Source organism: Strix uralensis, chromosome 12 (genome assembly GCF_047716275.1).
Source record: "Strix uralensis isolate ZFMK-TIS-50842 chromosome 12, bStrUra1, whole genome shotgun sequence".
Classification (NCBI taxonomy): domain Eukaryota; kingdom Metazoa; phylum Chordata; class Aves; order Strigiformes; family Strigidae; genus Strix; species Strix uralensis.
Genome location: NC_133983.1, coordinates 3,149,619 through 3,175,293, shown reverse-complemented (window position 1 = coordinate 3,175,293; position 25,675 = coordinate 3,149,619). Strand labels below are relative to the sequence as shown.

Sequence of the window (25,675 nt, the reverse complement as noted above, 5' to 3'; positions counted from 1 at the left end):
CCGCCCTGCCCTCTCCTCAGCGGGGCCGCAGGCACCTCCCCCCGGCCCAGGAGGGCTTCTACTTTTGTTTTTTAAGTAAATATGGATGGAGACTTTCAGCCGAGGAAGGCGTGGAGTGCCACGACCCCTGTCACTACGGGGAGAGGGTGAGGAGCAACGAGGCCCCAAGCGAAGGCTGCTCAGGCAGGGCAGGAGGCAGGTTGCCTGTTGGAGGCCATTTCATTCACAGGAGCCCCAAAGCAGGTTGCTTTTCACCAGAAAACTGATACAGAGAAATGATTACTTGTTTTAAGACTTATTTACTTATAGAAAACTGCTTAGCAACTTATTTCCTTACTTCTAGCAAGTTATAGTATTTTTTAATATTGCTAAGAATCCTGCTTGCCCAGACTGTTCTGTGGAATTTTACCAAGGACTACTGTGTCCATCAAAACAAAGCAGTTTACTGTGAAAATCTACCAAGAACTGCAGTGTTCAGCAAAATATTATGTTTTTGTCCTTGAAGAACAGGTGTAGTCTAACTAGTTGGGCCACAGTAATGAGTAAAGATAGTCATAAACGGACTGTAGAAGTTTCATTGGTTCCATTAAATAAGGTAGGGTGAGTAAACCGGCTGAAAAACATTTTTGTTGTTCAAGAAATTGGCTAAGAGAATCTGCACATGCTCCAGGGAAAAAACAAGGTGAGAAAGACTACAAGCCTTTCTCCCAAAGACCCCCCCAGGAGGGAATGCGCAGGTGCAAAGAGAACATAAACTGTTGACATCAGCCTTTCGAACTAACCCAGCCTCACTCATGCACATGTAAGTTTGTGTTATGTAATCCAATGAATATGTATATCCACACTCTATAAGTTTTTGGTAAAATGTGCGGTGGGTGTGCAAGCTTTGTGGAGAAATCCCCTTGCGCCCCGGTGTCGGAGTAAACGTACCTGGTGTATAACTCTATTCGAGTTGTAGAGTCTGTTTTCCGTGAATCAAAACCCTGTTGGTTTGAGCTGGCTGGCTTCTGCGCCGAGGGGGGGGGAAGCAGAGGAGCCGCCTCCCACAGTAGCACAGCCCAAAAGAAATGAGAAACATTTATAGAAGTTGTTCAGCTAGCACGCACGATAATACAGGTTGCTCAGAGGAAAAAAGCGGAAGGAAAAGGTTTGTTGTGATCTGCTAGCAACCCACTGGAGAGCAGGAGTGGGGCTCAGGGCCCTGCATCTTTTTTGCCTAAAGATCTCAGGCATCTGCTGACGGAGGAGCAGAGCCGGAGCAACAGGCCATCATCTCCCACCTCTGAGCACACCCTCTCCAAGCCAGCCTCCAGCTCCAGAGTCAGCAGTGATGGTCCTCAGGAGTTTGCTTTGCCCTCTGTAACCTACAAGCAGATACTTAGAAGATTCTTGCACATGATAACCCACTTTGCTGCCCTTTCTAAATGCCCAGGAGACTCGTTACACCCAACTTAGGTTAGCAGAAGGTAAGAGCCTTGAAATATTGACAGAGCAATAATGAGCAGAATCAAGCGTCCATGGAAACACTTTCCAGACAGCAAAACAGAATCAAATCCGCAAGCAAAGTCAGAAAGGTCAAAGCAGATTAATTACTACAGCAGACAAAGGGTGCAAGCTGCTCTTGAGGTTTTAAATATTATGTGGACTTTCCTGTATGCAGGTTAGGAAATGAGGCCCTTGCCAGCCCGTTTGGGAACAAACAGCCAATGATGTAGCATGAGTCAGCAGAAATCCTGTCACTTTAATGCCAAGCTTGCTGCTACTGACTTTTGCATTCTCACATATTTCTCCTTGATGAAGCTCAATCCATCCCTAAGCCAGATGTAGTTTTAGCACAGAAAATTCAGTGCTATGAGTACAAGGGACTCCAGAACTGATATAACAAGGGAAAATTTTGCTAGAAGCTCAGTAACTGGTAGAAAATCTTAACATGTTCATCTTAAGGATATAATAACAATAATGATCTTTTTTCCTGCTCTGAGTACATTAGAGAACTTACATGTTCAAGTCATAACCAGATATATAAATAGACAACCTCCCTCCCCACTTTTAAGCTACTTGCTTGTTTTCTAAAATGAAGCAATATTGCTACAAAATAGAAAGAGCCTTAAGTACAGAAAAAAAACCCAACCTGTGCTACCTGTAAACATAAAGGACTGTAATGGTTTAAACCCTCCCAGCAGCCAAACACCACACAGTCACTTGCTCACCCTCCCCCACCAGGGAATGGAGAAGAGAATTTGAGGGATAAAGGTAAGGAGACTCATAGGTTGAGATAAAAAAAAAATCTAGTAATTGAAATAAAGTTAAAATAATGATAACAATAGTAACAATAGAAAATATAAACAAGTAATGCATAATATGATTGCTCACCACCTGCCAACTGATTCCCAGCCTGTTCCTAGAGGAGTGAGAATCCCAAACCCACAATCTCAGAAATGAGTGATCTTCCTAATCAACCCTCATCTATGATATTGTATGATATGGAATAATTCACTGCCCAGTTCGGGTCTGTTGCTCTGGCTGTGCTCCCTCCCAGCTTCTTGTGTACCTGCGCACTAGCAGGATACGGGAAGTTGAAAAGTCCTTGATTTCTTAGCAACAACTAAAACCATCAGTGCATTATCAACATTCTTCTCATACCAAACCCATACTGAATTCAAAACACAGCACTATTCTAGCTGCTAAAGTAGGAAAAATAAAAATTAGCTCTATCCTAGCCAAAACCAGGTCAAGGACTAAAACTTATTCTTTAAATCCCCTAAAAAAAGAGAATGCATTTTTAAAGCTAAAGCTGCCATATTCACCCTGATAAGTGATCAGAAAAGATATTTACTTGCTACCTCATTAGAAAGAACTTTTACTGAAGAAAAAAGAGCTTAGGTGTGGATGGAAGGTTTATATGTAGGTCTGCAATGCCTCTTCACCCTTTTATTGGCCTGTTTGAAAATCACTTTCCAATCAATCAACATCTTTGGCTACTTAAAGATCGGAGGGAAAGCTGGGGTAAATTAATTAGATGAACAGCTAGTGAGGTAGGTAGTGGAGGGTATTGTGGGGTTTCTAGTGTCTCTTGTGGTCTCTATTTAAATTTGATTGTATCAACTATATAAGAATATAATTGTTAATTTTTTTCTCATCCTTAATGTAGATAAGTGTCAAGTAAGTAGGAATGTAAAAGGCACGTTATAGTCTGAAATGTTTTCTTTGTGTCTTTGTAGTAAAAAAACTAAACTCATCATTCCTTTAGTTTTGGCTTTCTTTTCAATATCTCCGGTAATGCTGGGATGTTTCAAATACCTTCCTTGTGTTTTTCCTGCATGCTCACACATCAAACATAAGACATGCAGTGACTGAGTTCTGTAGACAATAGGTTATTTAAATTATTGAGTTTGATTCTTTTTAATCTCTTTTTAAGCTTTTAATGCTGTCTTTAAAGTCACCTTTTCTCTGTTCTTGCATCTTTAAGTGTTTGGCTAATATCAGCAAAAGAGCAACTACAACTCAGCAGGTAGGGTAAAGTGGTATGTAAATAAGACTTCTACCTTCTCAGTCCCGCCCTGCTAAGCTATTTCTACAGCTTGTAGCTTCTCTGTGTCACAGTCTGCTGAACTACTGAAGACAAGGATCTCCAAAATACAGGGAAGAGCTATTCATCACTGAGCATGCAACACTACAAGATTCCCAGTTAAAAAAAAATGGAAGTGAACAGTTTAAGAAAAATATGATGCTCTTTCTGAAACTGAACATTTAACTCGGCCTGTGAGCTTGTTTCCACCTAGTTTTCCTAAATATCTTCAAGGTAAAGCTAATAATCTCTTTTTTATCCATATGAGATGCTCAAAATGGGAACATAGCACTTTCTTCCTGGATTAGCCTCACTTTTGTGGAACTAGTCTTCTAACACATAGTTGATCTTCTCTCCTTCTCCCTATCAGATCATAAGATGTGTGCACAGCTGTAGCAGTGAAAGTCCTAAACTGTAGTATGTGTTTTTAAAGGAACATTGTACAGTTAAACATCAAAAGTTAGACATCTAATTAAGAACAAAGTAGTCTTGTGTATGCCTCTGACCTCTTTGTTCATAGTGAAAATAGCAAAATGTATGTATAGTGTAAGCATGCTATGTGATAGAGTTGAAGAGTGTTGCTGGAGGGTTTGGGGGCTCTTTCAATGATATCAGGTATACAGGAAGACACCTGGGGGAGTATGTTGAGGCCTGCAGAAACTTCATAGATCCTACAGGGCACTGGTACTTCTCACCCTGCTTATAAAGACCAGCCACAAAAAATGTGTAGTTTTGGATCAAGGCTCACCATGTTTTCAGTTATCACTGTGCAGGGTGCAAGATGTTGATAAGTTAGGGAGATAGCATTGGTCTCTTAGAGATAGGCAGGTGACAGCCTTTTATTTTTTGTAAAAGTGCAGAGTAAATACCAAAGATGAAGAAAAAAGGCTAGAGGGATACTTTTAGCTAATAGTTTCCCCCCAGGGATTTGCAAAGGCCCATCAATTGCACAAATCTCACCTGTCCTCAGCCTTCTTGAGATCTCTAGAGGATCTTGCTGCATACTTACCTGTAGGTCCGACTATGCCAGTGTGTTTTTAAAACTCATTGTAGGCAATTCTAGAGGAACAGTTTGGCTTAAAACTGAAAGGCCACTATGGGACTTCTGAAGGGCTCAGCTGTGGCTTCTAAGCTGGGGTTATGTTATGACCCAGGTAGCCTGAGTCCATGCCAGGCCATCCAAAGGGGCCTGTGAGGTTGGTGCTGCTGATCTGCCTGGAACCAGTTGCATGTGTAGCTGAGCTCTCTCCTGCACCAGAGTGGTGGCACTATTAAGGAACCGTTGCTATCTCACATTCTTTGAGCCCCCCCTGGGGCTGTTTCTCCTATTTTACATGTCTTGTGGCTCTCAGTTATATCAAGAAATAGATATGTGGTGTATGAGGCTGGGAAGGCTGGTTGCCCTTAGTGCAGTGGCTTCACATGACCTTGGGGACTAGTCCATAAGGGCTCTTGTTCTGCTTCTGGCTTGCAGTCCAAAGTCAGGCGGGTTTGTGTTTCACTTTCCTTGCTGGAGGAATTGCAACCACATTCTGCTATAGCGAAAGTGAATTGTGAGACTTCAGTAAACAACGTCTAATGCAGACAATTAGTAAAATGATCTACAGTTGATTAACCTTTGCTTCTTTAAACAAAAATCACTGAAATGGAAATTAAAAGGAAAACCCAATAGACTATTCAATATTGTGGCATTATTGCACCACAAATGAGATAATGAGGAAGCATTGATCCTGTTGGGACAGCATAAATACATCCTGACAGACCATGGCTACAAGTGGTAGTATGTTCACCTGCTGATTTCCAGAAAGCAGTCTTTTCCAAAGAGGGGTTTTGGGGAAATGGGAGCACGATCCTGGAGATCAGTGAAAGATCTGGCCTCAAGCTCCACTGTGTGAAAGTATTATCGATTATTGAGAGAAAAACAGAGCAGAATAAACTTTGGTCCTGTGTGGTCTTGATATGGGTAAGTGTCCTTCCCCTGGAGAAGTCTTATTCTTCCTGTGGAGAAGCATATTCAGAGCTCCAGGCCAGCGGTTGGCTGTGATGCCAGGATATGAACTGTATTTACCTGTGTTGAATAGGGGAGTATATCTATTTTCAACAATCATTAGTGATACATACAGTTGTGTAGTACCATCTAACTATTTGACAATTTTCTGCTGTGACAGGCCTGAAAGCATTTCTTCCTTCTTCCTTACAACTTTTCATTCTTCTTTTTTTTTTATTCCAAGTTATTTGTATTTATTGTAGGCCAGAGGGGTATCTGGCCTTTTGTAGTCTCTAGTCTAGCAGGAGCCATAGTTTCTTTTCCATTTATCCTCACTAAAGTGTTGTTGCAACCCGCCACTACTTTTTCCCGAGCTCTCTGATTTGTCTGCCTGCCTCAAAGTGCTTTCCAGCACACAGCCCATCCATTCATCCCAAGCCTGAGGTACCACTGATCCCCAGTTGCGCTGTTTCTATCCCCTCAGAAAGTACAACTCCCTTCCCTCAAATCCCTGTATGATCCTTTTCTTTATACTTTGTCTCTACTGAGCTCCTTGACACAAGTGCGTTTGCTTCCACAAACTCCCATGACCACAACCCCAGTCTTATGCTTTAGCCTTTGACACCTCTCTTAGGGCTGGAAGATGGAAATGCTGGCTGGTCTTAGGACATCTCTGCTCTTTTCCTAATTTCTGTGGTATCATTTGTTCATGGATTTGGTCAAGTTGCTTTCTTTTACTGCCTGAGTCTTATAAAGGTGGGGAGTTTTTACAGAGCTGCCGTATGATTTCTGAACACTGTGTCTGCTTCCCTGCCAGCAAACGTCACCCAACCCTTTACATCAACTGATCTCCACCCTAAAAGCCTTTTTGCCCCACTGCCCTTACAGGAGGGCTGTTCAGGACTGCACATTTTGGGTAGCTAGAAGCTATTTTCTGATGTCTAGCCTGACCGAACACGCATCTCCCCAGCTCTCCGATGCCTGTCTTAAGTTCCTGTATCTCTTCTGCCTCCATGGCAACATTTTCAGGCTGTCATTGGAGCATTGCTTAGTTTTCATTTTGCTCAACTAACCATGACAAGCTTTTTGAGTGTCTGGTTTTCTGTTCCCCTGGTCATCCCTTTTCTGTGTTTCCTATGGTCAGAGGTCTCTTTCCTGAAGATGCACAACAAGCAGCACACACATCACTTCAGGCAGATCTTTCTAGAGTTTTCTATTAAAATCATCCGTAAGGGAATAACTTTTTATGTATATAATTCGATTTTATTTACCTTCCTGCTAACATTCCTGTGGCTGTCTAGGGTAGCCAGTGTACAAACAAATTATGAGTGTCCCAAATGATGAGTTTTGAAATTGCTGCAAAAATCCTGATTAGTTCTTGGAGTGCATTTAGTAATTTCTTAACCAAACCTGGAACCTGCGCTTTAAGCAATCAGCAGAAAAGCAAAATCTTTCCATGCTTTATCCATTTCACCTTCCTCCAAAACACTGAGGCAGAATCCTGGCTTTTCTAAGTACGAGAGAATCAGGAAAAAATGCCTCCCAGACAGAGCAAAAGGTGAGCACTGCACCAGGAGGGCACGGCAGTGTCTGTAGGGCTCTGGGAGGATGCTTTCTCCTGGGCTAGACTGACCCCACTGTGTAGACACCCTGTTAATCTTTCTGCAGCTCTCAGTTCCCTTTCCCAAAAGGGTGACGGACTGTACACGTGAGAAGACTACAAGATAATTTGATGCTGCGATAATGTGAGTGTACAGGGAAGTGGGAGACTTACCCTAAAGCATTAATTAAATGTTTTGATGAAATGCTTGCCAAATACTTCACAACACTTCTTTAGATAGAAATTGCTGTAGAAATGTAAAGCATTGTTACAGAATTATTTCAGGTGATTGTATCTGCATCCTGTAGCAGTTGAAGTTCTGGACTGAATTCAGGACTTGAATGACACTCAAGTCAATAAGATCGGGATTATAGGTACAATTTGCTGCAGACACGTACATACAGAAAGAGTAAGAGATGGCTGAGATTCTTTCAGGACGGAAGACTGTCAATACTCTTTCTTAAGGATTATGCAATCTATTCAGTAACTTTTTTTTTTAGATAGATCTGCTTTGGATACTTGCACAGGAACTGAAGCTTAATTAATTTTTTTTCTTCTTCTCTGCAGTGTTACTGGCATGAATTCCCCTCAATGCTCAGATTTTTTCTAGTAGGGCGAACCTTTATCTAGTAATTGTCCAGCCAATGCAGCATTACAGGTTAAAACTCAAGTAATTTTTGTTGCTGTTAAATAACAGACACTGCAGAAAGATAGATAAAATGGTCCATTTTCGATAATCCTGTTTTCCATGTAAATCCAAACTAGGGAGGAGATTGTCTTAGATGAGAACAAATTGGGAAGAGCTCTCAGGCTGTCTGATCTCTCTTGTCTGCTTTGCAAAAAAGAATCAGATTAACGAATGTAATCAGATTAAGGCTAAACAAGGAACCATATCCGGGGGGCATCAGAACTCTGCTGATACCAAAGAACTGTATGGAAAATCAACATTAAGGGCCGAACATTGCTCTATCATTTAATTTAATAGGAGCAAAATAATGGCTTTCAAAGTCCGGAGTGCTGGCAAAAGGAGCGTGGATTTCCAGAGAGCAAAAAGACTTGAGGGAGCTGGGAAGTGGCTCCAAGACCCTGGCTTGAGGCAGACGTTGCTTGGGGTGACAGTGACTTTCACAATCCTCTGGCACGTTGGCGTGCATAGGAGGGCAAGCAGTGTGGGGCCTCTTTAGACACAGCGTTTGATGCAGTTAAATCTACCTAAAACCACCTCTGCTATCAGCCTACTGTGTTTTATATAGAAAAACAATGCTGAAGGGAAGGAAGAATATACACCAAAGAGACAGAGATGGCCAAGGTTCAGAAAGACAAGAATGAGAGAATGACAAAAAGCAGGTATATCTGAAAGGAGGAGGAACATGGTAAAAACAGAATGAGAAAGAGAAGATAGAAGGGAAGATGATAGAGCAATATTAGGTCCTCAATGCTAATTCCTCCCTTGCCCCCAGCAAACTGAGAGCAGGGTGCACCATGCCAGTGCAGCAATATGCCACTGGCTCCTGAAGTGGCAGCACACATACCCACTGACCTTTGTAGAAGAGGCATTTTAAGTTTTCTAAGAGGAGGTAAATAAGAAGTGGAAGTGAGAACAGGAGAAAAAAAGGGAGAAGGTTAAGAACTTGAGGGGAAAAGGCAATTATGGTTTCTGTTCAGATCCATTTTCTGTTTCTTCAGTGCCAAGTGTATCTCAACAAATACCTGTTATCAACAGAACTTGCTGCTACACATGATGCCTAAATCCTGCTGGCTGTTATGGACTCTCAGCCTGTGCTGGAATTGAGGGGAACACTGTGGGTTTCTGCTCTCCAACATGAAGTATGTCTCTCTGTAAAAATGCCCAGGCTTTTCTGGCTGTGCTTACATTTATTGACTTTGAAGTTCCCTGAGTTTCCTGGAGCAACAAAGGGGATGTTTGATGTGGGATCTTAAAGACCAACAAGCAAACATGATTAACAATAAATATTATTAATAAGAATAATAGCAAGTAACAAGAGATATTGTGAGATCTGAAACTGGTGTAGCCCAATTGTCTAAGTTGGTTTTTTGTCTGGCTGATTTGTCTAGGAATTGACAAGCTCTGATTAAGGTTTTCTCCCTCCTTGGGATATTTATAAATTCTATTCCCATGTGGCCTTTCTGGATCTAGTAAGCTATGAGTGCCTATTGTAGCTGTAGCCTTTTGCCTGGGGCATGTAAAGTCTCTACTCCTCACCAATTTTCATAATTTTTTTTTTTTTGCTATTCGATTGTCTTGGAAACATCTATGGCTCTGTAAAATGTGGTTCCCATCAGCTGTCGGGATCAGACACTGTTGCACAGACAGACACATATGGCAAGGTTGTTTTAGGCTTTATTTCCCTATAAAACAAAGCTAAAATTAGAGGGGCAGATGGTGGGTCCCCTGATGTTTTTCCTGTGTCTTCCATAATGTAATCAGCTGAACAGAGGTTTAGCATATCTCAAGGCAGTATTTCCTGTTGAGGTGGGTGAGGCAATTAAATGAGAGCAAAAAAACCTGGGGGGAGCTAAAGGGACATGGCCCCTGATTGCCATGAAAGAACGAGGAGAGAATGGTGCGAGATATGGAAAAGTCTCGTTGGTTGTTGCAGTAGTGAGGGGTGCAGGTCGTCTTGCAGAGTGTGCACACACCCAGTGAGCTCACGCCATGCTCCAGGGGTTTGAATTGCAAAGGAGCAGGTGACTCCAGCTGCTAGCTGGTTCCCAGTTGACGCAAGAGTGTGCAAATCTATGCAGATCCGTTGTCAGCTGCTCCTGTCTGGGTGGCTGCTGAAAAGTTGTGTGCGCGCGCATGAACTTTCTAGGCTTAATCTGCATTATAAAGTGTGTGTGCGTGCGTGTAAGCTTTCTGCAGAGCTCTAGAGCATATGTGTCATGGGGGGTGAGACCAGAAAAGCAGATGTCCTGAACATGCCCCTCCTACTCGGGGATTAGAGATGCTCAGGGGAGAGCAGAGAGAAGCTGGGACACACCTCCCTGACTCACCACCAGACAGCAGCAGCTTCTGCAGGTTCAGTGGGCCTCTGCTCTTTGGTCAGATAAAACCCTGCAGCTCCATTTCCAGCAACCATCCCCTTCTTTTGGTTAACCAGAGAGGAGGAGGAGGATGGCCTATGCTGAGGAAGACAGGTAAGATGCTGTGAAATAGGGGATGCACAGACATCCCAAGCTGGAAGGGGCTAGCGAAATTGCATCGCTTTTCCTCGCCTTGTTTTCCTCTTTTTCCTACTGGGCACTCAATAAATGTCAGACAAGGGCTGCTCAGAAGTAAACATCTTATTACTGAAGAGGAATCTGGCCATCTGCCTGTGTCAAGTGCTGGTATTATGAAATATGGCAATGAGCAGGTGACCTTGGCAGAGGTTATAGGCCAGAAGAGGCAAATATCATGGTGTGGAGAGGCATACACTGCAGATACGTATGGCGGTATGACCCTCTGAAACATAATGCTTTATCTGTTTACTGGGATATGTCTGCTTTTTGCATGGATTTGCTTTCAACCAACCAAGAAGCATAATGAGGGTGGGTTTTTTTCATGCCATAAAACATCTGTCATCGGTGACAGTCCTGTGTTTTGCAACAGATGTGTTTCTCCAGTGGATGACAGCAATCAGAATAAAGGGGATTGTGTTTTCAGCTGATCCTGTGATTTAATCCAAAGCGATGCTACCGAGCACTATTTTTAGGTGTGCATTGTTGGAGTTGGAGTAGCTATAGGGGGCTTTGTGCTACATGTATTAATTCAGGCTGTCAAAAAGCTTGCACAGACCTCAGGCTCGTGCAGTTCCAGGCTAAACGTTGCATTTGGTGACCCAGAGGTCAAACTCCCCCTGTACTCCCGCTGAGCAGGTATCTCCTTCGTATTCAGAAATTATCTGTGCCTGCTGGTCCCCTTTGATGCTGTGCATCCGGAAAATTTCTGAAAACTAAATATTGCAAGCAGGGCACTGCAGATTATTTTTGGCATCATTGTGCTCTCAGCACTGGGGACAGCTCTGACGTGCCCAAAGCCTTTGGGATGGAGAAGGCTCTGCAAGGCCCCTGCAACCTGCTGAAGCTCCTTTCAGACAAGGAGAGTTACGCAGTGCTGGAGTTTTACATCTTTGTATAAGAAATATTTTAACGTCTTCTGTTTAGAAGGAAAAAATTTCCCTCAAACTCTGCACGTGTCAGTCAATCCCAATATCTTCAGCAGACATTGAATGGGATTCATCTCGCACTCCTAAAATTTCTGGGATATAGGAATAATATCCATTCTTTAATGTTATTTTGCAAGGGTGTATACGCTTTTTAAAAAAAAAATGAAAAAAAAGGGGATTAATGGTCAAGAGGAAGAACAAATCCTGGTGACCTCGTTCTTTTCTCATGCCTGCCGCAGGTACGTCAAAAGCTTGGGTATTACATTTAAATTCTCTTGGTTCCCTCTAATTTCTAAACAGGGATTACAGTTATTCAACAGAGAAATTGGAGGGGAATCATTCATTAATGTATGTAAAGCACTTTTAAAGCTTTTCTCTGGAAGCAAGGGATAATATAGTCAGTCAAGTGTAGGCTTCATTAATGTCACTTCCATAGCTTTTGCTTATTTCAGGAGCTCATGGTACACTTGAAAAATGCAACAATATGTTACGGTAAATAAAGTCTTCCTCATTTCCAGACTTTTCCTTTGAAAAGTGTTTCAGCTAAATGACTCTTCATTTTAATGCATGAATATGGAAGTTATTTCTTCTCATTGGATTGCAGGTTTATGGCATAATCAGGTATTTTTGACATCACAGTTTGTAACTAGGAACGTAAGCGTGATGTAACAGACATTGGACAGGACTTATAGAAGGAGCTGGACAGCTAGGAGATGAAAAAGCTCAGAGAAGATACCTGTGCAATAACTACTTACCTTGTCAGTATAAAGAAAGAAAAAACATAGAACTGAGATCCTTTATTCTGATACTCCAGGTAGAGGAATCAGTTGTACACTGACGCTCAGATTCTCTTCATCAACGGTCTGAGACCTCCTGGAGTGTAGACCACCACTTTGAAAGCTTTTCTGTATGCCCTCTAAGGCTGCAGACAGCAGAATCACAACATGACTAAGATTTGCACCTCTGCAAACGAGAGACTTGATTTTAAAAAAAAACCCAAAACATTGTTGAAGCAGACAGTGATTGCTTATCAGCATCTCCAGTCAATTTTATATCACCTTCAACCTCGCAGTATCGGATTCTCTCACCCCTTAATAAGCAGATCAGCTTTTCATATAGACAACCTGCTGCCCCTACCTGCGTTGGTTCACTCCATGACCCAGTATTCTATCATATACAGTCATTAATCCTACTCAATGGTAACGACTGAGTCGCTATCAAGAATGCTATCAGTACCCTTGCTTTTGAAGAGAGTTTCCAACCAACGTTGATATTGACTTTCAGAAGATATTGGCATTGTCCTATTGGAAACAGGATTATGGGATTATTTTGATATTGATTGTGTTTCAAAACTGTGATTAATGCATCTGATGAATACTGGACTGACAGGCCTAAAAAATGAAGTCCCTTCTCTTCCCACAAGACAGAGACACAACGGGCAGTGTAACGCCAGCTTCTGTCCCACCTCTAACAGTGTGCCTCAGTGCTGGATAAGACATATTTTTTGCCAAGGTATTTGAGCAGTCCCCCACCTAAATCAGACAACATAAGCCCAGGAGTCCAAATTCCTGGTTTTAATTTCTGTTTTGATGTAGACTGATGTCATCAGGCCTCTTGCCTAGGACTAGACTGCGTGTGACCCACTGCCCACCCTGTGGGAGAGGAGAGGGTGACTGACTTCTCCATGTTTAGCCTCCTGTACTGAAACCACAAGGTACTGAGAAGGTGGATGTTTGAGATGGGTTACCAGCCTCAGAAGGAAGCACTGGGAGCTGATGACACTCATCGCTTACGAAGACTGGGTTCTCCATCTCTGTAGATGACACTTGCTCAATGTCCCTATTGCAGAGGACAGTGCCTACTCCTTCATCAGCACATCATCCCAGCCATGCTGTACAGGTGCCCTTGGACTTCCATCCTCCTGTATTTCCCCATCACAGGCTGGATATCCCCGTGCACACACATATAGGTCGCAATTTCTCAGTCTAACTGTGCTTTTGCATTCTTTCAGTAACTCAGGAGAGAGCAGAGCCCATCAGAAGCAGGAGTGGTTATGCCTTGTGACATTTCTGTGATCTAGGTATCATTAGCCATTCTTCCACTATAGAATGAAACCAGCAAAGAGGATTCAAATGATTTGCCTGTGGCCAGGGGTAAAATATGAATTTAAAAGTGAAACATCCTCAATAATAGCTCCTATCTTCAATAAAAGCTCGTATTATCTTATTTTTAATGACGTTTCTTTTTCTTTGCACCTTTTCAGGACTTTTATCCTTTGAAGCTTGTTTTTTGCATGGGTTGATAGCCTCACTGACCTGTTCTCCTTCTGCAGAAATAGCTACGAGGTGTATAAGGAAACAGCGGATTGGTTACTTGCCCACACTGTCCAGCGTCCAAAGACCGCCATCATCTGTGGATCTGGACTGGGAGGTCTGGCCGATGTGTTGGATAACAAGACAGTCTTCCTGTATGAGGACATCCCTCATTTCCCACAGAGCACAGGTTAGCACAACTCTGGGCATCAGCAACCCATACATCAACAGTCTTCCAGTGAGATAACTCCAGTCAAAGTGCATCACTTGGCATTGGTCTGCAAACCAGTCCCTCAGTGGTGAAATGTGTGTTCCCAGTAGAAAAAAAAAAAAAACAACATATTTTGGTGCTATGATATTTATTTGACTTTCAGCTCCTGGTTTCGTAGCGCTTGGCCCCACTGTAATGCATAATCAACTGACAAATCCCTCTAAAGTCAAAGACCTCGAGACCTGTAACTAAAATGACACACTATTAATTTCCAGTTGCAGGGCATCTTGGCAGATTGGTGTTTGGGGAGCTGAACGGACAGCCCTGCGTGTGTATGCAGGGACGTTTCCACTATTACGAAGGATATTCTGTCAGCACGGTGAGTTCTCCTTAAGAAAATCATTCACATAGCGGGAGATATGTTGTAAAAGATGTAGAAGTGACTGCTTGCTTTGATATCTAGCTGCAGGAGGCTAGCTCTTGCAGTGAACTTACATCTCTCTTCAATGAATCTTGCTTGGATTTTAGATTTCTTCCCCCAAAAACAAAATCGGGAGTTCAAATCGAGAGGTAGTCAGCTTCTGCTAGGTGATGCTGATGCTGTGCAGCCATACAAAGTGTTTAGCCCCGCTATACTTGCAGGGCAAAATAGTGTATCATACAAAGCAGATTGATTTACATAGTTTAATTCTGTCATTTAAATCATGATTTAAATGAGCAATCAGGAAACACTGGCTAGTGGTATACTCTCCCAGTTAACCTACAGAACTATGTAATCAAGTACTACCTAACATCCATGTATGTACATTTGTTGGAAACACCAATAATATTTCTTATTTACTGGCTCATAGTTTTGAATGTTCTTTTTTATTTGGATAGCTTTGAGGTTTTAATTGTGGCTGAGGTCTGTTTGCGTTTGGATATAAACTGTAATACTTGGCATCATTCAACTTCTTATAGAAAAAGTATTTTAAATGCACTCGATACCACATGAGATTTATCAAGATATGTTTGTCTATTCAGATTAACTCATTTCTTAAACAAATTATGTCCATAGTTACGACATTTTCTACTTGCAGCTTCTTTAGCATTTTAGAGGTAGCAGTATCATCCTGATTCCTTCTTGACTCCTCAGAATCAAACTTCTTAAATATTTTTTCCAGTTGCCAATTGTTCCTTAACTTTGGATAAGCAGGTCACTGAAATGAACCACTGTGAATAAAATGAAATGAATAAAGTAATCTCTATGCTTCTGTAAAATGCATCATTGCTGTAAAAAGCTGGTTTATCAATTACACTCCAAGTCCATGTGCATAAGTAGTTACTTCAATCAGCACAGTGCTTTAATCTCTGCAAGACCTTGGCAGTGGGGAAAAATTATCTGCATATTCTTTTCATACCATTTATTTGACCTTAGTGCAACTGTAGGAAATGTGGGCTTGAATTTTAATGGTATTCGTTTCAAGATTAGGTTTTAATATGGTTAAAAAACATTACAATTCTTTCTATTTAAATTAGAGGAATATTTAAAATTGGAGAAAAGGCTGTTTTGTCTCCTTACAGCCTCATATAGACCTTTCTCTGCATCATGTAAGCTGTCCACAAGTTGCAATACTACAAATATAGTAGTAGTAGCTGTCTACTGACTGTGATACTCGTTGCATATATGGCTTTGGTTCTTGCAGGTAACCTTTCCCATCAGGGTCTTCTTTCTCCTGGGGGTGGAGATCTTGATTGTCACAAATGCTGCTGGGGGACTGAATCCCCACTTCCAAGTGGGCGACATCATGTTCATTAGAGATCACATCAGCATGTTTGGCTTGGGAGGGCAGAATCCACTGCGGGGACCAAACGATGAGAGGTAAGAAGGCATCAGTTCCACGTTACCAATTAATCCTTTCTTCCTCCAGCCGCAGGCTAGGACTGCCAGTTGTGCCTGCTGGCAAATATTTACTGAGAGCTTGGCTCCAGGTAGCCACAAGGGAAATGTTAAAGCAATAGCTGTGTGTGCTGTGCCACCTGCCCTGCCTTCCCCAAGCACCCTTCCTTGGCTGTTGCTTACTTTTGCAAGCTTGTAAGGAGTTTATATGCAAACCTCCAGAAGATTTTGTTTTATAAAAGTAGGCTTCTGATCCTTCTGCTGACGTGGCCAAGTGTACCGTCTGCTAAAGAGACCCGCTGCTGTCTCTTCTTGTCAGTCTCTCTCTCTGCTAGTTCCTCTTAATTGAGCAATCTGGTGAACTGCCGTGTCTCCAGCCTGCATTTATCAACAGCCATTTCTGGTGTGATGGAACTGATATGACAGCAGCCAGGCAGTAAGTTGATAGCAGAGCAAAGATAAAACCTCTAAATCCCCTGATAACCACCCTTGTATCCAGGTCGTTGAACTGGGGTGCCTTTGTTAGCATCATGTATTCACTGAAGGCATGAGTCTGATCAGAGGTAGTTGTCTTGGCAGCCTTTTGGGAGACCTCTAGATCTACGAGAGTGACCTGCTGCTGGTTGAGCTGGGAAATCAGGTTTCCTATACTAGCTGTGCAGCAGGATCTTTATCCTATGGACGGTGCACAGAGGAGCTTGTAACACATCCTCACCCCTTGATTGCAGTTGCCACCAGACATAGAGCTGCTTTGAGCAGGAGGTTGGACTAGATGACCTCAGGGTGCCTTCCAGCCCAAATTAATCTATGATCCTAAAACCCTTCCAAGTCACTATCGGCCTGGTAGGGTGGAAGGCAACCAGCACCAGCAAGGCCATAGCACTGAGAGGGGACATGCCAGATGGATCAGTGTTTACAGCCCCTTGGCTCTCAAGTGGGGCTAAAAAGAGTGTGAGGACACATCCACTGGAGTCTGAGGCTGAGCAAAGGAGAGACATCAGATGTCAGGAAAGTCAGCGTGAAAGCAGTAAAGATCCAGTGCTGTCAGAGCCTTACGGCAGGAAAGAAAGAGGCTGGATTGTGATAAGGAAATAACAGTAGCAGGAATTATTTCCTAACCAAGCTGGCAGGAGAGAAGCCAGATGAAAGCCAGGTGTGTGAAGTCAGAGGACAGGTAGTGGAGGTGATGAAGGAGGTGATAGTTTGTGAGCAAAGAGTGAGTTCGAGTGACAAGATGGTTAAATTCATTGTTGGGTTGTTACCTTCATCTTGAAAAAAGGACACGTATGCGGGGCAGGCACCTGGACTGTCCTTAGATCTTTCCAAAAAAGAAAGTTCTGTCTGAGAATAAGGTGGTCTGCCTGGCTTCCAGTTAAAAGTTATTTCCATCCTGATGTAATGCCAGACCTAGCTCCTGCTTCTGAAGAAATCTGAAGGAGAAATACCTCAGGAGAAATAAATGCTGTTTTGCTATTCAAGTGGCAAGAGACCAGTACCCACCTGAAGCGGAACATCTTTACATCTTCATAGGTATTGGTGTGGATTGGAGGAAAGCATGATCAAAAGCACAGAAGCCACGTGGCAGAGTGTTTAAAGCTCTCTGGACTTGCATAATTGCTCTGGAACAGGCGGAGGAATGCTAATCAAACAATAACTGCATCTGGACAACATTCAAAGGCAGCATAGCTGTCTCATTGCCTCCCAAGAGCAGCTTCCCGGTGAAGACTGCAGTGCTCTGGGAGGTGACTTTTGTACTGCTGACCAAGGCATCAAAATGGGCAAAAGGTCTTTATGGATCAGCTTTCAAAGTATTGCAGAGCTTTAGCTGAGTAAACTCCTCCTAAAATCCAGTCCAGCTCAGCCACAAGGAAGGATTTATCTAAGCACAACAGAGTAAAACTAGAGGCAATGAAGTGATGTGGAAAGGGAATATACTGCAAGAATCTGAGGACTGAATTTAATAAACTAGAGATTGGCTTCCGCATTGCTGGCCATCCTTCAGGAAAAAGAAGTAATCTTCGTGGTGATGAATACTTATTACCTTCGACCAGATGGGAAAGTTTGTTTTTTATTTACAGAATATTTAGTGTTTATAAACATAAAATAAGCCACCTACTACCCTAAACATTCAGCTGGAAGAACATGTAAACAAGCAGGAGTTTTAGTAGCCCAGATGAAGGATGAACTCAGTTGGTGAACAGGGCTGGGAGTTTATTTTCCAGATTTCCTCAGTGGCAGCATTCCAGTCTTTGCCATCTACTTCTGCTCTCCTTGAGTCAATAGTGGAACTCTCACACTCAGGAGCAGGACTGAGCTGTTATCTTAAGACCCAAAGCCAGCAAGAGACCCAGCCTTGAAGCACGGGATGAAGGCTACCTAAAATATGGCCCTGGAGCTCCAACATCTGCTACTCTCCCCATTTCTCTGCAAAGGAGGACACCTGGAATGGGATGCCATTGCCTAAACATGGACACCTAATGCCATCTGATGCTCTGCTGAGCATCCAATACTCATTCTCTGGGGCTGGCAGGTGCAATATAAAACCTACAGGTGCGTGCATGCTCTGGATGGGCAGCTTGAGGGGCAGGCAGAAATTACTGAGGCGTCTCAAATGGGCAACTGAATTGCACTTCTGACCTAGAAGAGTCTTCTAGTTTGTGCTTGGGGTGATCTTGCTATGCCAGGACCAAATACAGAATTGGATGCTTTTTCCTGGGATGTATTTTCTGCCCAGCAATCTTTGTTCATCTGCTTTCCCAAGAAAGCCATTCCTTGAGGCCCTTCAAACTGGTGTAATATAGACAGTAAAGGGGAAAGACTCAAACCTCGCATGATTTTTCCAGTTCATCCAACTCTGTTTCTGTTTCAAGCATGCGGGTGTCAATGTGGGGATAGGACAGCCCTTGCTGTTGTGGCACAGGGCATCCCCTGGCTGTGAGCCTGGTTTAGTAGCTGCCTGCTGTGATGAGCCTTAAATGTAGTGACCGATGCTCCATCAGGCCCTGCTCAAACCACCTCACTGGGACGGGTGCTGGGACTTGAGTATTGTGTCCAGTTTTGGGCACCTCAACACGAGAGAGATCTCGAGGTGCTGGAGCGAGGGCAGAGGAGGGCAACGAGGCTGGGGAAGGGCCTGGAGAATAAATCCTGTGAGGAGAGACTGAAGGAGCTGGGACTGTTCAGTGTGAGGAGGAGAAGGTGAGGGGAGACCTCATCACTCTCTACAGCTCCCTGAAAGGACGTTGTAGAGAGGTTGGTGCTGGTCTCTTCTCACAGGTGATTAGTGACAGAACAAGAGGGAACGGCTTTAAACTGCAACAGGGGAGGTTCAGACTGGACATGAGGAAAAAATTTTCCCAGAAAGAGTGGTCAGAGAGTGGAATAGGCTGCCCAGGGAGGGGGTGGAGTCACCACCCCTGGGTGTGTTTAAGGGTCGTTTGGATGAGACTTTGGGGGATGTGGTATAGGGGAGGACTTTGTAGAGTAGGGCTGATGGTTGGACTTGATGATCCCAAGGGTCTTTTCCAACCTGAATGATTCTGTGATTCTGTGACTTGATGCCACAGGGAGCCTGTCTGCAAGCTGTTGTGCAGGAGAAGCGAAAGGTGGGAGCTCTCTGATGGACAGTGTTTAAAAGTTACCATGGGCAGTTACTGGGAAGGGATAGAACTGGCCATCAGTGCTCTCTGGAGACAGGAGTCCTCGGAAAGACCATTCCAGAAGGGTTTGTGCAGTAGGAAAGCAGTGCCAGACCTCCCAACAGCCATAACCTCTGCATGCTGAGGATCTGGCAGGAACATCATGATGGCAGAATCATCTGATGATGAGGCCAGAGGTTGCATCCGTGGCAGGTCTGCCCTTAACATTTCCCTTTTCTCCAAAGGAGGAGCATCCCTGAACTCTGACAGAGGAAAGGTAGCAGTAGCAATACCCAGAGGGCTGAGCCCTTTACTGCCTTGCAGGTTTGGAGTGAGGTTTCCCTGCATGTCAGATGCTTATGAACAAGATCTGCTTAGCCTGGCGATGGAGAGCGCACAGGAGCTGGGCTTCCTGAGCTTCATCCGGGAAGGAGTGTACTGTCTGCTGGCTGGTCCCTGCTATGAAACCATCGCCGAGTGCCGCCTGCTGCAGGCGCTGGGAGCGGATGCTGTGGGTAAGCTGCATGGGCTGGGCTGGTAGGGTTGGTTGGGCACATGGATTAAACAGTTAATGCTGCTCAAGGCTGACGTTATTTAGTCTTTGACTCTCCATTTAAGTCTCTTGGGCCTAGAGAAACAAGCTCTGTGCATTTCTGCTTAGTTTCACAGTGGCTTAGTGCGACTCCTAGGATGGATCTGCAGAAAGTCTCTGTGCTTATGGCTGCCCAGGACAGGGTTCCCCCACAATGTTGTGTTCATTTCCCAAACACAGATCTCCTACACGAAGATGGCTCAACTTCAGCAGGACTGAATGGGGCCCAATCAGAAACAAAGTCCTTTTCTATTATCTTTAAAATTCTGACACCGTAAGGATTTTCACTGTGCCTCTTCCCTACAAAGCAGCTGTCACGTCCCACTCAGATGAGGGAGACAAGTGACTCTCACAGCAGCCCTCCATAAGAGTCTTGATTGTTTAGGGATGGCAATCACAGCTACCTTCCCAACTGCGTACGAGGAGGGTGAGCATCATGATCCATATGATTCCTCCAGCTTGACCCCTGGCTCGTGGAAGTCTCATTAATATCTGCAGATTCACTGTGTGTGGGGAAAGGAGTTCAGCTTCCCACAAAGGCGTTTTTCTCTGCGATAGCTTTTTCAGCTGAGGAAGAGAAGAGCCAAATGACACAGCACATCAGTACTTCTCTTAGCAAGGCTGCAAGCAGTCTGACACGTCTTGGGGAGAGAGACGTAGCACACAGGAATCAAATGTGGGAGGTTTATTGTGCTGAACAGGGTTGTAACTTTAGTGACACACTTTAGTGCTACAGCTATTAGAGCTTACAAGTATCACAGCCTTTAACTATAACACAGCTCAGAAATAGCTATTGGGGAATGAGACAAGGGCATGCACTGAAGGTAGGATTGTGGTTTGCAGCCTTGGAGAGATCTTCTTTTGGTGTAAATCCTGACTCATCCTGGTCCTTTCCTCTCCTACCATAGGCATGAGCACTGTCCCAGAAGTAATTGTAGCCAGGCATTGTGGCCTCCGAGTCCTTGGGATCTCCCTCATCACCAACAAAGTGGTGATGAGCTACAACAGTCAGGAGAAAGCCAACCACGAGGAAGTGCTGCGCATCTCGGTGGTCCGGGCTGAAGCCCTGCAGAAACTGGTCTCGCACATCCTTGGCAAGCTGGGAGAAAGCACAAACTCCCCGTGACCTCCAGACATCTATCATTCATATTGTAACGTGTGAACACTAGCAAGTGCTGGTGGAGCTGGCGGTGAGACTGTCCCCTTCTGCTCTCCTGATTTTGAACAGACCTTTTGAGTTTTGTCCCTGTGCTTTAGCTGGTCAGGTGCACAGGTTTGCTTTGAATTTTCCCAGAATGATCCCCTTGTTGGCAGCCAGTGACAAAAACAGCTTTCTGGCACTTAAACGGGGTCTGACCTCTGGCAAATTCCCAAACCCTTATGTCAGCAGTGAGCCCCTGGGTACTGTGAGCTCCAGCTCCCCCTCGTTCTGCTGCAGAGCCTCTCTCAGTGCAGCACTCTCCCACCCTGCTGCCCTGTTGCACGGAGCCCCTACGCCGTGAGCCAGCTCTAGAGCTGGTCGCAGGGGTTGGTGCCTGCTGAGCATGCTTCAGTAGGGCCTGATCTGAAGCCACTGGAAAGCCACAAAAAGCCACATCTGAAGCCACAAAAAGTTTTGGGTGAGGATCTGGATACATAAAATGGGCTAGGCTAAAGATGAGATCTGTCTGGAACAAGCAATGCTGCAGAGCAGGTGAATTGCAATTGATTTTACAGCTTGGAAAACCACTGCATCCCCATGCATGGGGTTGTGTTCCCTTCCCATCGCAGAAGGTGTCTCCAGAAAGCCCTCTCTTTGCTCACTTCTTGGCTCTTCATGACCAGCTGCAGAGTTCAGTAGCTGTTCTCCAGAATGCACCCCCTCACACCTCTCCACTCTCTTTCCAGCTTTGAATCACTGTTGCCCTATTTATCAGGGGGTGAAAGTGCAGCTCAGAGGCAAGGCATGACTTGTCTGTGCACGATGTAAAAGTGACCAAGCTGGAAACGGGATCTAGTCCAGCTCTGCCTCGTTTTGTTCCTTCTGTTTCTGGATGTCTCGGAGATCAGCAGCCACTTGCACTTGGAGACCTTTTGGTGTCCCGAGACAGAGATCAGTTTGACCCATTGTTTCACACCAGCTTTGCTCTGCTGCAGGGACTGCAGCAGATGTTGGAGCACCAATGGTTTGTGTGAAGTGAAATTACAGTGGAAATTATTTTGGAACAGGTCTATTTTTCTGATTTCCCTGGTCCTCTTACCTGAAGAAATTGAGCTCAGCAGTGAGTAAAGGACAAAGAGGAGAGGCCACCATGCTCTCTTTTACCAATGTGCTGATGGTCTGTCAGGGAAGGGTGAGTATTCACCAGAACGGTGCATTATTCATTGTTCCCAAAGGTCAAGCTGAGCTATGGATGCAGCTGCATGTGAAACAGTGCCTGTAATTATTAGGTAACCTTTTTCCCTTCATTTATCTTGGAGTTCTCTATAAAGCCCATCACTGTCATACCTAAATGCTTTCAGTTGACACAGTGGTCTGAACTGAAGACATCCAACAGGTCATGGAGAGCTCCCAATCTGCCTTCCTAAATTTAGCTGATCAGTTGTTTACCGTTGACGCTCACCCTCCATCGCAGCCTTCAGCCTTCCAGGACTTTTCTTCAGCTCTGGGCAAAGAAGGACGTTATGGCCTGGTGAGTTTTTTCCGGATGGGAAAAACATCATCCGTTCATGCATCAACTCTTCATGCTGCAATTACTGGTGTCAACTGCTGTATTAATGGTGCAGATGTTGCCACCAGGAGGAACAGAGTCATGCTGTGCATGTTTGCCACGAAATGGTAGCACTTCAGGTGTAGGACAGATCGTGGGGTGGCCACCCTGTCCCCTTCTCTTCTCCTGGGCAGGGATACCTGTGGTCATCCTGACAAATATCTGCCCAGCCTGGTCTTGAGGACTTCTGGAGAGGGAGGATTCGTTGCCTGCGCTCTACCAGCCAAGTTAACTTGTTCAGCAGATCCTGGCACTTGGAGGAGCCCTCTGAGACAGCAGCTCTTTCCATTCGGTGGGTCTGACTGTCAAGACAGCCTCAGGGACCAGCTCTGGTGGTGATATGCAAAAGGGAAAGAGACTCCAGCTCCTCCTTCCACAAGGCTGTTGCCTTTTCAGGTCTAGGAGGAGTGAAGGGCTTGTCAACAGTGGCAGCAAAAGGAGTGAAATATGAAAAGTGGCAGATGTGCAGAGCAAGAAGGAACCACTTTTACCTGCTCCCTTTTCAGACTTGTCCCAGTATGGGCTTGTTACAGGGCAGGGAGAGAGCAGATAATTTCCCCTGCCTAGAAAATGGCGCTTCACATTCAGCTAATTAATACTTGGTAAATACAAAGTCTCTCAAGTGTGAGTGGAAGACAGCTGTGCAGCTAGCTGTAGCTAGAGAGCAGCCAGAGTAACTAAGGCTGGGATTTCAGCAGACTCCATTAATTAATCAGAGTCAGGCTTGACTGCAGTGTGAAGGGAAGCATCCAAAAAAACTGCTGTTGTGCTGGTACTTCTCAAGCCAGGCTTCAGATGATGAGGAGCTTGGCAGCAGCACCTGCTTCCAGTAGGCTGGGTCTGCTCCTCTCTCCAGCTGTGCCAGAGGCAGAGCGTGAAACCCATACCATGCACTTGAGTCTGAAGACAACTTAAATACAACATAAAATTTCATTGGAAAATCACTGTGCGACTAAATCTTTGGCAAATTATGTCCGTTTTTAAATAAATATTTCCTAAATAGCATTTGAGCCCTTAGACAGTTAGAGGCTCTTCTTTTTGCTGTCCAAGGGCTGACTTGGATGGCTCAAACGCTGCGTGAACACCCTGATTTTTATCCCTGTGAATGACAAGAGGGAAGATGCCCTGATCACTTTGGAAAGGATCTTGCTCATGCTTTGGGAGAGAGAAGGGGAATACAACTAAGGAATAGGTTCATCTGGTTTTGGAGATACTTTTATTCCTTTTTTTTTTTTACTGCTGCTGAGTTTCAAAAGGCTGAAATACAATGATGCAAGGGGAGGAATGTGTGGGGAAGAAACTGGGAGGAAATAAAACCTGCTGTGATCCTGAAAACAGTGGTTTTGTTTGCTGTGCCAGTACCACGGGTCAGAAAGGAAGGAGTAGCTTAGCTGTACCCCCCTGCATCCCACCCCCCCAGGCTGGAGGACAGCGCTGGGGCACCAGAGCACCAACACTTAAAGCTCAGGATAATCGGGACCAACATTTGCCCATCACTTTGCACAGGTATTTCTTACTGATCCCCCTGGGCTGAGGAACTCTCGGAAAAAATACCAAAAACCAAAGGACCTCAACTACCTTTTGAGCAGCTGACAGGTATGATGGGCTGTGGTGGTGCCAGTGCAGCAAGTCATCTGTGCTGGAGGCAGGACATGGTTTCCTTGATGCTGTGCCTTTTATTTAGTGCACTTAGAGCTTTCCAGCAATATCCATGGCTGAAATGAGTAGATTGTAAGGCAACCACAGCTTTCTTTCATTCCTATGCTCTGCCACTTACCTACTTCTGAATTCAGGCTGCTATAGTCATAGGGATAAGCTGGTAGATGCATGAAAAGATAAAAAAACCTGCTAAGTGGAAGAAGAACCCCAAATTGCATGACTGATCCTGGATTTTTCAGTGCTATGGTTAGCAGTCAGCTCAGGTGCTGCCTGGTTAGTGAATGCCACCAGCACAGGCTGTCCCACGCTGCTGGACCCGTGGCAGGGGGCCGGTGGAAGACCTGTGCTGGTGTGGGGCAGAGCTGCACAGCTCTCTCAGCCCTTTACTCTCTCTCAGCCATGGTTTCATGAGCCTGTCTGGCCCATCCTTTGTGCCAGCCCTTTCCTTTTCCTTGCTCATCAGTCCAGAGAAAACTTTTCAGGTCATGGGGTCCTGCTGCTTCCAGCCCCCTGGAGATTAAGACTTTATATTGATGCCCTCGTGTGTGATTCACATAAAAGCCTGATGTCAAGGGGAGAAATCTCTGATACAACCTTTGGCTGGACCATATCATGAGTTTTTAAGTGGAGATCTCTGCTGTTATCTGAGAAACAACCCTGCAACCTCGCCAAAAATATCTGATTGTGTGATCCATCCTGTTTCCTTTGCAAGGCTTGGTTTCCCAGACTCTTCTTTTACATGAGATTTGCTGTTTGCACTCTTTTCTACATAAAAGGAAACCAGAAAACTTTTTTAGAAATGTTCTGTCTGTCTCAGCTCAGCAGCTGAACGTATGCTTTGCCTTCAAGTTATTAAAATTCCCTTAGATGTTTCTCTTTACTGAAAACCTGCAGTTGAATTAAGGGGTTTCTGCTGCCGTGGTGAGTTGGATTTTTTTTTTTTTTTCCAAAAGCTTTAGGTCTTCACTGCAAGGATTTCATATGCTGAAAAGAATTAAACTCTTCCCTGCCACACTGAATATGTGGAGCAAGGGGGAGCGATGTGGTGCGGGTCATGGCAGTGGGCTGATCTCAGTTTGTTGCTGAATTAAAGCCTGACTCTGTAAGCAGTGTGATGGTCTGTTATTTCCAAAATCTGATGGCACTTTCAGGTGAGAGATGGTTTAAGAGCCAGGACATGGGTGAAGGCTGGAGGGAACCATCCAGCCTTTTATCCTGCAGAGGGGACAACCCCTCCTGCCACCAGCTGTGCCCGGGCACCCCTTCTGGGAGATGACTTTAAACAACCCCCCACTTGCTTTCCTCACCCG

The 25,675-nt window shown here is 44.5% G+C and overlaps 1 protein-coding gene across 2 annotated transcripts; it reads left to right on the top strand.

The window, feature by feature from the left end:
- PNP (purine nucleoside phosphorylase) lies at window positions 1-25,417 on the top strand. Of its 2 annotated transcripts, none has more exons than XM_074882114.1 (6): window positions 1-802; window positions 13,657-13,826; window positions 14,123-14,226; window positions 15,533-15,708; window positions 19,689-19,879; window positions 20,865-25,417. In XM_074882114.1, exons 1-6 carry the CDS (start codon window positions 795-797, stop codon window positions 21,080-21,082), a joined length of 867 nt encoding a protein of 288 aa, XP_074738215.1. In that variant the 5' UTR covers window positions 1-794; the 3' UTR covers window positions 21,083-25,417. The 2 variants fall into 2 exon arrangements, with proteins under 2 accessions (XP_074738215.1, XP_074738213.1); XM_074882112.1 differs by lacking the exon at window positions 1-802 and adding an exon at window positions 10,173-10,314.
- The last annotated feature ends 258 nt before the right edge of the window (window positions 25,418-25,675 follow it).